The sequence below is a fragment of the Chiloscyllium plagiosum genome, chromosome 39 (assembly GCF_004010195.1).
Source record: "Chiloscyllium plagiosum isolate BGI_BamShark_2017 chromosome 39, ASM401019v2, whole genome shotgun sequence".
NCBI lineage: Eukaryota > Metazoa > Chordata > Chondrichthyes > Orectolobiformes > Hemiscylliidae > Chiloscyllium > Chiloscyllium plagiosum.
The window spans coordinates 6,448,556-6,465,144 of record NC_057748.1 but is presented as its reverse complement, the minus strand read 5'-3'; the positions used below and the strand labels follow the sequence as shown (position 1 = coordinate 6,465,144).

Genomic DNA, 16,589 nt, shown 5'->3' with positions numbered 1-16,589 from the left:
ACTCTCTCTAAATTTGATTTTGGCTCCCCACTGGTTTTGTAACGCTTAATTAATTTTGCTCCACCATTCAGGTATGAATAGAGAGTGTAATAACTGGTGTGATAAATCTATTTATACATGTCTGGTGAGAATCACTGACACAGTTCCCTTGTGAATTGTGAAGTCATTCCTGCAGCTGTAATATAAATAAGCATTTTACATCTTACCAACTTGATTTAGGCTAAAAGGGAGAACAGTGAAATGTGAATGCTTTACAGCTTTATAATTGGGCACAGATTTTAATTTTAATGTGTTAGAAATTGAGCTGAAACTGCTTTGTCTCGGAGTGTGAGGTGGTAAATGTTGCAGAAGCAGGGAATCCAGAATTTGAAAGTTCCATCCAAAATGTTGCTAAAACAAGGGGATGTTGGCCGAGCTCATCCCCTCAGTTTGTTCGGTGCAATCTTATCACCTCTTGCTTCTTGATCCTAAACATTGGAAATCCATCCCTAATCCTCTCCGTTTCCCATCCACCCCTTCATCCTTTCATTGGAGTGACATCCATTTTGACCAAGTAATATACCTTGAGATATTTTTCAACATTAGCGGTGCTACACAAATGCAACACATTGCATTTCAAATTTGGAGTCCAGGCCCTTGGGGACAGAGTTCAAGGATTTTGAACCAGTGACACTGAAGGATTGGTAATACACTGACTGGCTTGGAGGGTTTGAGTTCCGGGGGAGACTGAATAGGCTGGGGCCTTCTTCGTCTGGAGTATAGGAGGCTAAGGGATGACCTTATAGAGGTTTATAAAATCACGAGGGGAATGAATTGGATGAATAGCTAAGGTAATTTTCCCAAAACTAGAGGGCATAGATTTAAGGTGAGAGGGGAAAGATTTTAAAAAAGACCTGAGGGGCAACATTTTTACACAGAGGGTGGTTCGTATGTGGAATGAGCTGCCAGAGGAAGTAGTAGATGCAGGTGCAGTTACATTTAAAAGACATTTGGACAGGTATATGAATAGGAAAGGTTTTGAGGGATATGGGCTAAACGCAGGCAAATGGGGCTAGTTTAGTTTGGGAAACTTGGTAGACATGGACGAGTTGGACCGAAGGGTCTAGTTCCGTGCTGTGTGACTCCAAGACTCTAAGAATATGAAGGTTGCATGGCTGGATCATGTTTACACAAACTGAATTCCTTCAAGTCAGCAGGGACCTAGTTTACTCGTGATCACCAGTTATGAAAGGAGTAAACTAGGTTAGCAACATTGGATATAGGAGCAGGAATAGGTTTATTTTAACCTTCAAGCTTGCTGACCAGGGTTGTCTATCTCAAAACAACTTTTGAGCATGATTCCCATGTCATAGAATCCCCAAAGTGTGGGAGCAGTTTATTCAGCCCATCGAGTCCACACCAACCCTCTGAATAGCATCCCACCCAAGACCCCCACCGCATAACCCTGCATTTCCCATGACTAACCCATCTAACTTGCACAGCCCTGCACCAGGGGCACATTTAGCATGGCCAATCCACCTAACCTCCACATTGTTGGACTGTGGAATGATACCAGAGCACCTGGAGGAAACCCATGCAGACACGGGGAGAATGTGCAAACTCCACACAGGCAGTTGCCTAGGCTGGAATGGAACCTGGCTCCCTGGCCCTGTGAGGCAGCAATGCTAACCACTGAGCCATCGTGGCATGCCTATAGTATATTTAAATATCCAGAAATCTATTGATCTCTGTCATGTATATATTCAATAATAGAGCTTCCGCAGCCCTCAGGGATAGAGAATTAAAAACATTCACCATCCACTGAGTGAATAAATTCCATTTCATCTCAATCCTAAATGGTTTGCTGCTTATTTTGATACGGTAAGGCCTAGTTCTGAAAACCCGTCCCCTAGTGAGAGGGAACATCGATTCTCCACACACCCTGTATAATTTTGCACGATACACTGAGATTTTGTGACCAGTATTAAATGGTTGTAAATTGTTCTATTCCCAGAGAATATGGATGTTTGGGGCAGGTTACCATTTTGTGTGGTAATCACTGATTTATTGTTGTTCTTCAAGTAAGGGCAGTGTCTGTCCCTTTCTAGGGTGGAGAAACCTTTAGAAAAGATAGAAAGCTATCATACAAATCAGAGTCAATAACTAAGAAGACCTTTTTCTTCCCCTATTGATCGGTCTGGGTCTTGATTGTTTTCCTTTGACATTTTCTTGAACGTTGCATTGTATTACAGATTCCAAACCAGACTGGCCTGTACCTTTAGGACAGTTACATGACATGGTAACATGTAATGTTCTGGTATAAATGGTGGGCCTCAGTGCTTAGTGCTGCTGCCTCACAGCACAGGGGACCCAGGTTTGATTCCACCCTCCGGTGACTGTCTGTTTGACGTTTGCACATTTTCCCCATGTCGGCTTGGATTTCCTCCAGATGCTCCGGTTTCCTCTCACAGTCCAAAGATGTGCAGGTTAGGGTAGATTGCCCAATACTGTCCAGGTATGTGCAGGTCAGGTGGATTAGCCATGGGATATTCAGAGTTACAGGGATAGGGTAGCGGGGAGTGGGGGGGAGGGGAAAGGTCTGTATGGGATTCTCTTTGGGTGGTCAGTGTGTACTCAAAGGGCTGAATGGCCTGCTTCTGCACAAAAGGGATTCTATGAATCCACCTCACATTCAGTCACTCTTTGTGTGTCATGGGGTCAGAGTGTTTTTTTTCACTCAGACAGCTATGTGCATGTAATGTATAGTGTCATAAGTAAGCATATAACCTGCACTAGTGTGTGTAAATCTGTGATATTATTGCCATTGAAATAGCTATAAACATAAAGATACCTGACTGAAGAATTTAATTGCCTTTGTCGCAGTTCCCTGGGTTAAGTGCAGAGATGAAAAGGTTGTCTTACAAAGAGAGATTGAACAGTTTAGGCCTATACTCATTAGTGTTTAGCAGCATGAGAACAGAGCTAATTGAGGTATATAAGATGGTAAAGGGGATTGACACAGTAGACATAGAACTTTCCCCTTGTGGGGTGTTCGATAATGATTGGCCATAGTTTTAGGATAAGGGGCTGCAAATTTAAAACAGAGATGAGGAGAAATTATTTCTCTCAGGGGATCATGAATCAGTGGAATTCACAGAGTGCTGTGGATGCCAAGGCACTAGATAGATTTAAGGGAAAATGTAGAAATATTTAATTAGTAATGAGTTAAAGGCTTATGGAGAGCAGGGCAGGGAAGTGGTCATAAGGCAAAATGAGATCAGCCATGATCGTATTAAATGACAGAGCAGGCTCGAGGGGCTGAATGGCCTACTCCTGCTCTAGCTCTTATGTTCTCACATTCTAAAAGAACCCAGTCCTTATGGTATATATTACATGAGCTAACATATGGGAAAGCATGAAGGGCTTCAGATTTCATGTTTCCGGAAGGGAGTGCAGTGCATCCATTATGATTCATAAAGAAGTCAAAATAAACAGCTCAGATCTCACTATAGTTGTTTGAGTAAAACAGTTCAGTCTTATTTTTGTGATGTAGGCTTTGCTGCATTGTTCCTGCATTGGCCACCTTCTTGCAGTCCATATGATGTTGCTACACACGCAGAGCTGTCAGGCAGGATTCCAAGATTGTGGCACCAATATTTTGAAAAGTGGATGTTGTATTATTATAAAAACCCAACTGCTTCACTTGCCAAAGAGAGATGGAAAACTGCCATTCCAACCTTGTCTTTTATGCCCCAATAGCGCCAATGTAGTTTGCTCCTTGCTGCCTTCTGAATTGGGGACAAAGTGAGGTCTGCAGATGCTGGAGATCAGAGCTGAAAATGTGTTGCTGGAAAAGCGCCAGGCAGCATCCAGGGAACAGGAGAATCGACGTTTTGGGCATAAGCCTGAAGAAGGGCTTATGCCAGAAACGTCGATTCTCCTGTTCCATGGATGCTGCCTGACCTGCTGTGCTTTTCCAGCAACACATTTTCAGCTGCCTTCTGAATTGGCCTAGCAAGCTGCAATACTGTCATCATTAACCAGCCTAGCACACTGTGGGAATATTGTCACCACACAGTAGTGTATAAGGAAGGTTTCCTGCTATCTTCAAGCACGGTTAGGGACAGGCAGCAATGGCAGTATTTGTCAGTGATACTAACAACCCAAGAATAAATTTCTTTCAAAACAGCACAGTAAATGCATGAGTTCAGGTGGGTCAAGGGACCTTGCAGTTGGTGAATTCTGGCCGCAATATAATTTAGTAAAATGGTAAATGGAAAAAAAACAAAGTCTGTTCTCACTAAGGTGTAAGTGGGAACATCCAAGCTCGGAGCTAGTGTAGGCCATTTGGCTTCTCAGTGCAGCTCTGCTATTCAATAAGTTCATGGCTGATCTGATTGCAGCTTCATCTCCACTTTCCTGCCTACCCCCGTAAGCCTTGTCTCCCTTGTAGATTAAAAATCGTTCTTACTCAGCCCTGTATACAACCAGAGACCCAACTGCCACCAATCTCCAGGGGAGAGACTTCTAAAGGGTAATGATGTTCTCAGATAAAAAAAAACCCTCCACGGTGATATTGGTCATCCTTACCTTCAAAATGTTCCGGACATCCCCCACAATGGGAAACAACCTCTCAGTGTCCTCCCTGTCAAATTCCTCCTCAGAATCTTTTATGTTTCAATAAGATCACTTGTCATTCTCCTAAACTCCATTGAATAGGAGGTCAACCTGCACAACTTTACAACATAAGACAAGATGGTCTGTCCCAGGAACAGCCCAGTGAATCCTTCTAAACTATCTCCAATGCAAGTGCATTCTTCCTGTCCATTCCTGAAAGCACAGAGCGGCACTGTCATTTCAGCCAGATCAGGCGGGAAGGATGAGGAATTGACAAAGGAAAAATACCACAGCAATAATCTCACAGACGCCTGTTATAAACTGCCTGAGCTCTTCTCATTGTTTAATTTGGTTATCTGATCATCTTGATTAGATTACTGGGTGATGATTTCCCTGGAGTGATTGTATAAGGCTGAGAATATTCCATTTGACAACTCATCAGCCCCTTGACCTCTAACCCTTCATTGCCTTTAATTCTTTGTGCCCCTTTCCCTCTCCATCATACCTGCTCACTACATTTAAAACATTCTGATACCTGACTATCTTAGGCAAGGGGGCATTCTTAGTTTGATCTCTGGGCTCCCATCACTTAGGTGATCACTGCCAGATTCACTGTGGTTTGAGTGAGATCGATAGCACACACAAAGAGACAACAGATCCTCACTGACAATTATACCTCAATCCATCTGCAGTGATTTCCTTTTAGACAGAACAGGACCAGGATCGGTTACAATGCCCACCGAGGTTGACAAGCCCATTGACACTACTGAAGTGTGGCACTAGGTTGACACACCACAAAGTGCTCGGTAAATGTACAGTGCTGAAACTCACTTCAGTAATTTAATACAACCACATTGCTGCGGGTGTGAGTCACATATAGGCCAGACCAGGATAGGGAGGCAGATGTCCTTCCCTAAAGGTAGTGGCAGTGACAGAAACCATGGGTCCCTTTGTTTCCCTTGGCCTGTACCCCCAGCTCTTCACCTGGTTATTGGATCCTGATATAGCCCCCCCAACCTTTGACCCAAGCCCTGCCTAAAAGACATGTTGAACGCGATTAATTTCTAATCTAATTTCTGGCAACAATTTCATGGTCACTATTGCAAAGATGGGATATTTGTTTCCAAGAGTTCTTCATTCATTGAGTTTACTGTGTTCAATTGCCATGGAGAGGGAAATCTGAACATGAGTTACCAGAACATCGAACCAGGATGAGATATTATCCCCATGATATTACCACTTATACCATTGTTCCACCTCAAAGGTTGATGTTTTCAATTCTGTAGCAACTTTCCTCAGAGAGTAATGAGAATTTGGAACTTTAATAACACATGGAGTGGTTGAGACAAACAGGGGAGGTAATGGTGTTGTGGGTATGTCACTGGACTAGCAATCCAGAACTTCACATCAATGCTAGAATCCCACCATGGCAGATGGTTACACTTGAATTCAATAAAAATCTGGAATAAAAAAAAAACTGGCCTAATGGTGACCATATAACCACTGTTGTTTGGTGAATAAAAAGCCCATCTGGCTCACTAATGTCCTTCAGGGAAGGAAATCTGCCATCCTAACCTGGCCTGGCCTACACATTATTAACTTTCCTCTGAGCGATTATTGGTGGGTAATAAATGCTGAGCCTAGCCAGTGACATTCATATCCCACAAATGAATAACTAAGATAACATCAATGTCTTTAAGCTGTAAGTACACAAAGGAGAAATGTGGATGGACGATTGGTGGGTTTGCTGTGTTGGGAAAAACCAAGAGGTTGCTGGTGTGAATCCAAAAGCCTGGCTTGGACTTGTTGAGCTGAATAGCAACAGCAGCCCTAATGAAATATGCTTCACAGTAGTGACCAAACTGAACACCAATACCCAGCCAAAGAAGGAGACAATTGGAGAGGTGAGCAGGCGCTTATCAGTAAAGGAGTGGGAAAAGTTGGAAAGGTTCATTTATGTCCGTGGCAGCACTGCGTGTACAATATCAGGCTGCTCATGTTTGCTTCCTGACATGTGCGCAATGTGAATTTGCAGCACCTTTGTTGCATTGGAGCCATGAGGCAGAGCATGCAGCCAGGTAGGTAGCACAAGCTGCTGGTGAGCAGCTGTCTGTCTGTGCACCTTCACTGCTGCTGTCACCTCGCCTTTCCTTTGCGTTGTATCACTGTGCTGTTCAAGGCTCCAGAAATGCTCTGTTCTGTTGAAGCACATCCTCTGCTAACTGGGGTTGGTGCGATGGAGCTTGCAGAGCACTCTGACCAAATATAGTAAGAGCCTAAAATCTCACAGTATCATGGGATGGATCCTGCTGTCATGTATTTTTAATATTGGAAGCACTTTAACACATCCATTTATTCTCCCATCTATTATTAAAATATTTGGAGAACTCAGTGAGGTAAGATCGACTAGCCAATGAACAATCATTCCCACTCCTGGATAAATAACACAAAGGAGACAACACTGAATAATGCAAAAGAAACCAACAAATCGATTGATCTCTCAGAATCTTAGTTTTATTCTATATATATTCATGCATTGATGCTTCTCATAATCTCTATCTCTATTTATCTACCTATCTAACTATCCCACAAAACAATAAATATATATGAATACCAAATAGTCCATGCCCGTTTGATTAATAAATTATGCAATTTGCAGTCCTATAGTTTGTGTTGCTAGGAATATATTTAAATCTGAAAGTAGCAAAAAACAAGGATGTTGTGGTAACCCATGGTTACAGCCTCAGACAGACACTGCCATCATTATAAACTTATAAAGATGCTTTTCATTATTTTAACTTCCCAACTATCTGGAAAGCTACACATTGAAATGTCTGAAAGACGCACGTGTATGCACGTGCACACACGGACATACACAAAGTCTTATTTCCTCATAGGGATGTAAGAAATGCAGAATATGAAGACCATTCCGTCATAATAGTTTGTTGTACCAATCAATGTAGTTATGAATGATGTTCTACTCAGCATCCAATGTTTTGCAACATCCCTATATCACGTCATCCAAAAATGTATCAATCACTGTTTTGAACATATTCAATGTCTGAGCATACTAAACCCTCTAGGGTAAACAATTCCATAACACTCTGGACAAAGAAATTATTCTACAGGTAGACAACCCTTTGTCAAAAATCCTGAAATCTGAAAAGCTCCAAAATTCGAAGGTTTTTTTGTGAATTTTTTTTCTCATTAACAAGGTTGTTTAGCGTTCAAATAGTTAATCCAAGTCGACACCCACTCCATGCATGTCACTCAGAAATGACTTGTGAGGGCGTGGCCCAGTATTGACAGGCCACAATTTTGTTTAAGGGCCCATTTTACTCACAGTAAGTCTGTTCTTTGGAAAGATTTTTTAAAACCTCACCATCAAATAGCCACTTATTCTAAAATGTGAAAAATTCTGAATTCTGAAGACCAGCTGATTCCGAGCATTTCCGATAAAGGATTGTGCACCTGTACTATTAATAAATTCATGAAAAAGTTATTGTTATTTATATTATTGTTGATCCTAAATTGTTGAATCTTTGGCAGGAAGAATAAAAAAGAACCATATTTGCATAATGTCACACACGACACCAGGGAATAGTCCAACAGGTTTATTTAAAATCACAAGCTTTCTGAGCGCTGCTCCTTCATCAGGTGAAGTGGAGCGTATATTGAAGTTACTCAGCAATTTCAGAAGGAGAAAATAGAATCAGAGACAATACTATTACAGCTGAATGGAGTACAATGTGGGAAAATGTGAGGTCATGCACTTTGGTGGGAAGAATAGAGGCATGGACAACTTCCTAAATGGAGGGAAACTTCAGAAATCTTAAGTGCAAAGAGACTTGGGAGTTCTAGTCCAGGATTCTCTCAAGGTAAACTTACAGATTGAGTCAGCACTTAGGAAGGCAAATGCAATGATGGCATTTATTTTGAGAGGATTTGATTATAAAAGCCGGGATGTACATTTGAGGCTCTATAAGGCTCTGGTCAGACCACCTTTGGACTATTGTTTGTAGTTTTGGGACCCGTATCTCAGGAAGGATGTACTGGCTCTGGAGCATGTTCAGAGGAAGTTCACAAGAATGGCCCTAGAAATGGAAAGCTTAACATATGAGGAATGTTTGAGGATTCTGGGTTTATACTCGATGGAGTTTATAAGGATGAAGGGCATCTAATTGAAACATACAGAATACTGAATGGCCTGGACAGAGTAGATGTTGGGAAGATGTTCCCATTGGTAGGAGAGACTAGGACCCGAGCCCATAGCCTTAGAGTAAAGGGAAGACCTTTTAGAAGAGATAAGGAGAAACTTCTTCAGCCAGAGAGTGGGGAATCTATGAAATTTATTGCCAAGGCTGTGGGGGTCAGGTCATTGAGCATATTTAAGACTGAGATAAATAGGTTCTTGAGTATCAAGGGGATCAAGGGTTATGGGGAGAAAGTGGGAGAATGGGGTTGAGAAACTTATCAGCCACGATTGAATGGCAGAGCAGACTTGATCGGCTGAATGGCTTAATTTCTGTTGCTAGGTCTTATGGTCTTATATATTCTGTGTCTTTGCATTGACTTCCACTTCACCTGACAAAGGAGAAGCACTCCAAAAGCTTGTGATTTTAAGTAAACCTGGTGTCATGTGACTTCTGACTTTGTCCATCCTAGTCCAACACTGGCATCACCACATCATATCAGCATGAGCAGAGGTTACAGAGCTCTAACATGCAGAGGGATCTGGGTGTCCTAGTTCACGAATCGCATAAAGTACAATAATCCATCAGGTAAATTAATAGATGCTATTGTTTATTGTAAGGGGAATTCAATATAAAGATAAGAAGAATGTACTTCACTTAAACAGGCCATTGGTGAATCACAGCACCAGCATCTTGGGTTCGATTCCACCCTCAAACAACTATCTGTGAAGCTTGTACATTCTCCCCGTGTCTGCCTGGGTTTCCTCCAGGTGCTCTGGTTTCCTCCCACAGTCCAAAGACTTTTCATCATTTATATAAATTATTTGCATGTGACCATGAGGTATAGTTAGTAAGTTTGCAGATGACACCAACATTGGAGGTCTAGTGGACAGCGAAGAAGGTTACCTCAGATTATAATGGGATCTTGATGGGATCAGATGGGCCAATGGATTGAGAAGTGGCAGATGGAGTTTAATTCAGATAAATGTGAGGCACTGCATTTTGAGAAAGCAAATCTTAGCAGGGCTTATACACTTAATGGTAAGGTCCTAGAGTGCGTTGCTGAACAAAGACGTCTCCTTCCTATTGGAAAGATGTTGTGAAACTTGAAAGGGTTCAGAAAAGATTTACAAGGATGTTGCCAGGGTTGGAGGATTTGAGCGAGAGGGAGAGGCTGAAAAGGCTGGGGCTGCTTTCCACGGAGTATCGAAGGCTGAGGGGTGACCTTATTGAGGTTTACAAAATCATGAGGGGCATGGATAGGATAAATAGACAAAGTCTCTTCCCGAGGATGAGGGAGTCCAGATCTAGAGGGCATAGGTTTAGGGTGAGAGGGGAAAGATATAAAAGAGACCTAAGGGGCAACTTTTCTGCTCAGAGGGTGGTACGTGTATGGAATGAGCTGCCAGAGGAAGTGGTGGAGGCTGGTAAAATTGCGACATTTAAAAGGCATTTGGATGGGTATATGAATAGGAAGGGTTTGGAGGGATATGGGCCAGGTGCTGACAGGTGGGACTAGATTGGGTTGAGATATCTAGTCGGCATGGATGAGTTGGACCGAAGGGTGGACTTGAATTTCTGCTTTCTGTCTAGAGATGCTGCCAGACCAGCTGAGTTTTTTTTGTTTTTGTTTCTGATTTCTAGCATCCTCATTATTTTATTTACCCCCGAATATCTAGAATAGGTGGGCTGTCTTATGAGGCAAGCTTGACAGACTAGATACCCATCTACAGGAGTCGAGAAGACTAACAAGTGACTTGATTGAAATGCATAAATTACTGAGGGTTCTTAACATAGTAGTTGTGGAAAGGATGTTTTCCTTCGTGGGAGAATCCAAAATTAGGGCTTAAAAATCAGAGGTTACGCTGTTTTTCTTTCAGAGAGTTAGAATTGTCTTCCTGAAAATGTGGTGGAAACAAAGTCTTTGAATATTTTTAAGACAAAGCTGGATAGATTGTTTTGTACGCCAGTGGGGTAAAAGGTTATCAGGGATAGACAGGAATGCAGATTTGATGTTATAATCAGATAAACCTTAATCTTATTAAATGGTGAAGAGGATCCCAGAGGTTGCACAGCCTATTCTCGTTGCTTGCTTGCATCACTTCTGGATCTCTCCAATCAGTGAAATATCTTCCTAATATGTGCCCTGGCTAGCCCTTTAAGAATTTTTGTATCTGTCAATAAGACTTTCTTATTCCTCAAAATTGTGGAGAATGTAGGCTGAGCCTATTCTCTCCTCATAGGCTAAGTCCCTCACCCCGAATTTGATGGAGATTGTGGCAATGCAATGTGGGCTAGAAATTCAGGTGAAATGGTCTGGGAAATTGGTTTCAAATCCCACTGTGGCAGACGGTGGAATTTAAATTCATTGAAGAAAGTTCGCAAAAGAACCAAGAAAGAGATAAGGAGATTATTTTGAATCCAGCATGCTATGGTCTGCAAACTTTAGGATATGTGGAAGCAGATTCAGTCATAAGTTTTAAATCTCACATGAAAAATCAGAGTCTACCTGGGAGTTATTGTGCATTGAATATTCATTGCAATCCAGAGAAACATTTATCAACAATGAATTCACTTCAAAACAAAAATTGATGATATTTGATTCTCTTATAAGAAGGAGAATGAAGTACTTGCATTTACAGTATACAGGTTGTGTCATGACAACTGGACATTCCAAAGTGCTCCACAGTCAATGAAGTACTTTTGAAGTAGCATCAATGTTATAAATTAGGAATCACAGCAACAATCAAGTTCCCACATCAATATGATCATAAACAGATTATTTTGTTTTATGATTTTTTAAATTATAAGCTAAATATTGGCTAGAGCACCTTGGAACTCTTCCTCATTCCTTTGTGAAATAGAACCTTTTACTTCCAGATTTAAAATGTTGGAAATATTCTAGCGTTAACCAACATTGTTAGAAAGGTAAGTAGAGTTGGTATTTCAGATTCATAACCTTTCATCATGTGCACACATCTTTCCAATGGATGGACAGGTTTATAAAAGTGTTAAAAATTGGAGATACCACAGAAAACTGTGTATCTCCAACTGTGGTATTGCACAGAAAGCAATACACATGAATGATTCTAGAGAAGAGGGTCTTCAGTTATGAAGATCGGTTAGCGAGGTTAGGCCTGTTTGCATTGGACGGCTCGGTGGGAATTTAATAGAGGTGTTCAAAATCTTGACTGATCTGTGTAGAATAGTGAGCAGTAACTTGAGAGAACATTTTGGGGCTTCATCACAGTCAAATTATGGCACCTCCAATAGTGCAGCATTCATTCAATATTGGCAATGGAATGTTGATCTTTTTGCTAAGTGGAGCTGAAACAGAAAGCCTTCATATTCAGAAGGAAAAGCAATATCAGCTGAGCCACTGCTGACATGAGGGAATCCTGGATCACTGTACTCAACAGTCCAAGAATGATATCCTTACACTACATGAACATTTTATTTGGAATGCTTTGGAAACCAAGATACTTAAATCTTGAATTAGGTGTAGTACCTATCAAAAATAGTTGGATAGATGGATGGATAATTTGATGAATACAGAATTGCCAAGAATTAACAGCACAATAAGAGAACACTCAATCCAATTAATCAATGCCAATGTTTATGCTCGTCCACACTTCATCCTAGCTCATTTCACATTATCAACATTTTCTTTTATTCCTTCATTCTTCCCTCATATATTTATTTAGCATCTGTTTAAATGGCTCTCGGAAATTTATTTCAACCACACCCTGGGGAAGCGAATGCTATATTTTTACCACTCTCTGGCTAAAGAGGTTTCTCCCGAATTCATAACTGGATTTATCAGCGATGGTCTTATATTTAAGGCCCCAGATTGTGGACACTGCCAGGAGCAGAAACATTCTTTGTGTCTAGATACACAGATAGATAGGTGCATTACTTCACACCACCAGCCTGTATTGTGTGACCATATGTTCCCAGCAGTTAAGATGATCAAATCTCAGTTGGTTACCATAGCATCCACTTTCGGAAGCCAATCCAGCCAGCTATCAGTGATTGCCAGGGCGGACACCCAATGAGAAACTGCGTTCGTCAACTAAAGCGATGAGCGATGGCAAAACACAGCAAACCCTTGGCAAACGCCATGAAGTTTCAGGCTAAGCCCAGACTCTGGAATTACGTATTTACCCGCTGTCTGAAAAGTTTCAGAAGGTGGGAGAGGGCGAGGCAAGGGCGTGAGCTAGCCATGGTGCTGAAATACGCACTGTGAGCTGTCCAGCAGTTTCGGTGCTGAATTATACACACGGACCCGCTCAGCAACTTCACCTGGGCCACTTTTCAATCTAAAGACGCTCCCCAACTCTAATGAAACATTCCATACACTTGGGGGTGCAAGGGTTGGACAGCCTCCCCCACCACCGGCTGATCCGTGATATTATGGATCAATCAAATGTGGCTTGATCACATGTAGTCTGCAGGAAGAGAAACATGTTTCTATTTTACAATCTGGTCCACGGGGCGCGCTATTTCTCCGCTGCCATAAATCAATAGATAACGCCAAGGACACTGGCATAAAAAAAAAGTCACTTTTCTCAAACTTCTTGGGAGTATTGTACTAGAGCAGCCGGCCTTCAGCTCCGTAATGATTGGAATTGGGATTGTTTTAAGGTGCTCCGCTTAGAATAACATCGCTGGTTAACGTTATTGGTCGGAGATATGGAGATAAGGAAAGAACAGTTGAAGAAATTAGCAGGGGACACCTTGGGGAACCTACACAGGTGAGTTTGTTCCTAACCCCTCATAAAAATCTTTGCAAATAATTCATACATCGTTGGATATAAATATTAATCAAAAATGATTGTCCGTTGAATAGCCGCTCCTGTGGTTTCTTTTTCATTCCAGGCTGTTGGGGCTCCTTGTTTTCACTGCTTGAAATGTTAAAGTGTTAAAATTTGCTTCGAATTAAATTTCTCGGGTATTGTCTTTGTATCCCGTGTCTTTATTGTTTCTCTCCTTTCCATATTACCTTAAGCGACAAAAAAATCCTCCGAGAAACATTTTGCATGGACCCGAGCTTTCCCTACCAATGTCTTTCAGTGAAGACTCTTTAAAAATATAAAACCAATATAATCCTGGGCATTCGTTCGATTAGATTTTTAAAATAAATATTCGTTACACGATGCGTTTGTTATGATGCGGATTAGAATTGGAAATCAGAAGTAAATGCACCATCTGTAGTTAAATGCAAATATATCGGGTTCCTGTCCTGCCGCACTAATTCCTGCATTTTGTTTTCGAACACGCGGCTCTCGGTTAATACTTTTGCAATTCATCGCTGTATCATTATAAGCGCATCCGCCAGTGTACTGGACATTTTGTCACCTTCCCAATCTGCACCTTTCCAAATTACTAAACACAATTTCCTAAATCAAACGCGCCTCCCAAAATGATTTTAAAAAGACGAAAGATGTCTCCTTGACCAATCAGCAAGGGCACGTCCGCTCTTTCACAATGTCAAACAGGGCCTTGCTATGACTGGACAGGAAGAATTTACCCGCAGTGTACTTTATATCAGAGTGAAGGAGAATGCAGTGCAGGGTACTTGGTTCAGACGCCGGGTCGTAGGCATTCGGATTTAATCCGTATCACTTTGCAATCATTTCACAAGCAACTCAACAAAAGGTTTTATTGACTCGGTGCTGTCTTCACATTGCTTATCTCTAAATTAGTGGGTACTGGGCGATTAGTGGGAGCGATTAAACCATAACATGCTTCCTTCCAAATATTCATTTGTCTTCCTTCATTGTAAAATGAACATGAGTTTATGGTTCGTTGGAATTTAAAGGTCTGATTTTGGTTGAATAATCAAAAATTGTTTCAAACCCTTTTGTCCACTCCGTTTAAGTATGCAGTAATTTGAAGAGATTTCCAATTGTTTTGTTGAAAACAACAAATGCTGGATTCCAGAATCTGCAGTAACTTGCTCCTCTATATTTTTTATCCCCTTGCTGACATTACTGAAATTCGTGTTGTGTGGATTGTCTCCAGCTGATGATAATAAAACGCATTCTGCTCCCCTCCCCTACCCTCTGTGTATTTCGGCTCTGTACAATTACACACACAGACAAAATAGATTTTTAAAGGAGAATTTGTACAAAGCCATTTCTGCTTTGATTAATCTGCACCTATATGTCCAGCAGGATGGGATATACTTATGATGGACAGAGAGTGATTACTGTGATAGCCTTAAAAATCCATCATAGATTTAATCCGACTCGTGGGTTAGACACGGGGTTGAGTTTCATTTTCAAATTGTACTTTTGGAAGGGGGAACACATTTGAAATTGCTCCTGACCAAAGCAGCGAGCGAACTCTGAATAAATATGCATTGAACCTACGATTTTCTGAGTGTCTGTGTATATTGTTCCCCTCTCTCAAATCCCAGCAGTGGCTGAACAGTCCTCGTTCATGTATAAATAATCGTTTATTAATATTTCAGCGCGCTGGGGGAGTGCTGGCATTCGACAACAGAACGATCCCATATCTAGCACCTCTTTATTGCATTAAAACATTTCGGAACCGGCTCCAGAAAGTTTTACAGCACTCCATTTCCTACAGAAGAAGAGGATTTTAATTTCCAACTAGAATTAAATTGATCTGGGAGGAAATCTGAGGGGGATTGGCCGCTTCAGTGTTTAACAGGCGCCAGTGGGAGTGCTTAAATTATTTAGCATAGTTAAATTACTTGACAAATAAAATACTGAATTTTCCCGTCGCCTTTTGCGCTTCTCAAACGGGGAATCCCCTCATTTGCAGTGGAAATTGCAGAACAGAACTGGTTCTGTCAATTTGCAAGCTGAGCGCCGTTCGCTCAATTTCTACTTTCCAAATTTCGTTAGATCTGGGCTCGTAGGTTTGGGAGACTCGGGGAGATTATCTTTCTGGGGTAAAGGTAATTCCCTGAACAGTGGCCCACCATAAAGCCTAGGTTGGTTTGTTGCCAAGAGCCCAGGAATTCCGCCTTCCTGAAATTCGAACGAAAATTGACGCCTGGGCGACCCTGAAATATTCCTTCAATCGGAGCAACATTTGCTTCCTAACTTCCATGTGAAATATCCCTGGGCAAAGATAGGTAAATAAGATTCGATATCAACGCTGAATAAAATAATTCTTTGAAGTCTGCAAGACTTAATTAAATTGTCAGTGGTCTCATAAGAATATTGTAAATTGGACAAAGTTCAGCGAATATTAATGACAATCGTTAATAATTAATGTTATCGATCTGTTATGGGATGGACAGATTTCATTTGCATATAATCAAGTTGAATTATTGGACGTGTTTGTGTATATAGGTCAGAGCTGTGAGTTGTCTATGTGTTCCAATGAGATTTGAAAGGCAGAATACATCACTTATTTACCCTTCCCTGTTCCCCTCTGTGCCCAGACCTGGGTCTGTGATCTTGACAGAAACTGGCGCCTTTTAATGGGAAGAAATAGGATACATTTATATATCAGTTCATTCAGGTAAACAGACCATGTACAAAGGACATATTTATCGAACTGGGCGCCCTACAGCCCAATGTAATATTAAAACAACAGAAACTGCTGGAGAAACTCAGCAAGTCTGACAGCATCCGTGGAGAGAGAAAACAGCGTTAATGTTTCGGGTCCAATGATACTTCTTCCGTTGAAGATCAAAGCTCGCATAATATTGAATTCCAAAGTCATATTTATCGTTGATGGCGCGGATTATCCTTGATGAATAGATTGTTGAATTATTCATAGTACCGCGACAAGATGACTATTCACATGACCAAGTCTGGG

At 41.4% G+C, this 16,589-nt stretch overlaps 1 protein-coding gene across 1 annotated transcript in view; it reads left to right on the top strand.

Moving 5' to 3' along the window:
* The first annotated feature begins 12,886 nt into the window (after window positions 1-12,886).
* The window catches only part of LOC122542181 (vesicular glutamate transporter 1), a 71,510-nt gene continuing 67,807 nt past the window's right edge, over window positions 12,887-16,589 (top strand). The window contains exon 1 of the mRNA XM_043679623.1: window positions 12,887-13,543. Within this exon, the coding sequence (XP_043535558.1) occupies window positions 13,482-13,543 (62 nt within the window). The 5' untranslated portion in view covers window positions 12,887-13,481. The remainder of the gene's footprint in view (window positions 13,544-16,589) is intronic.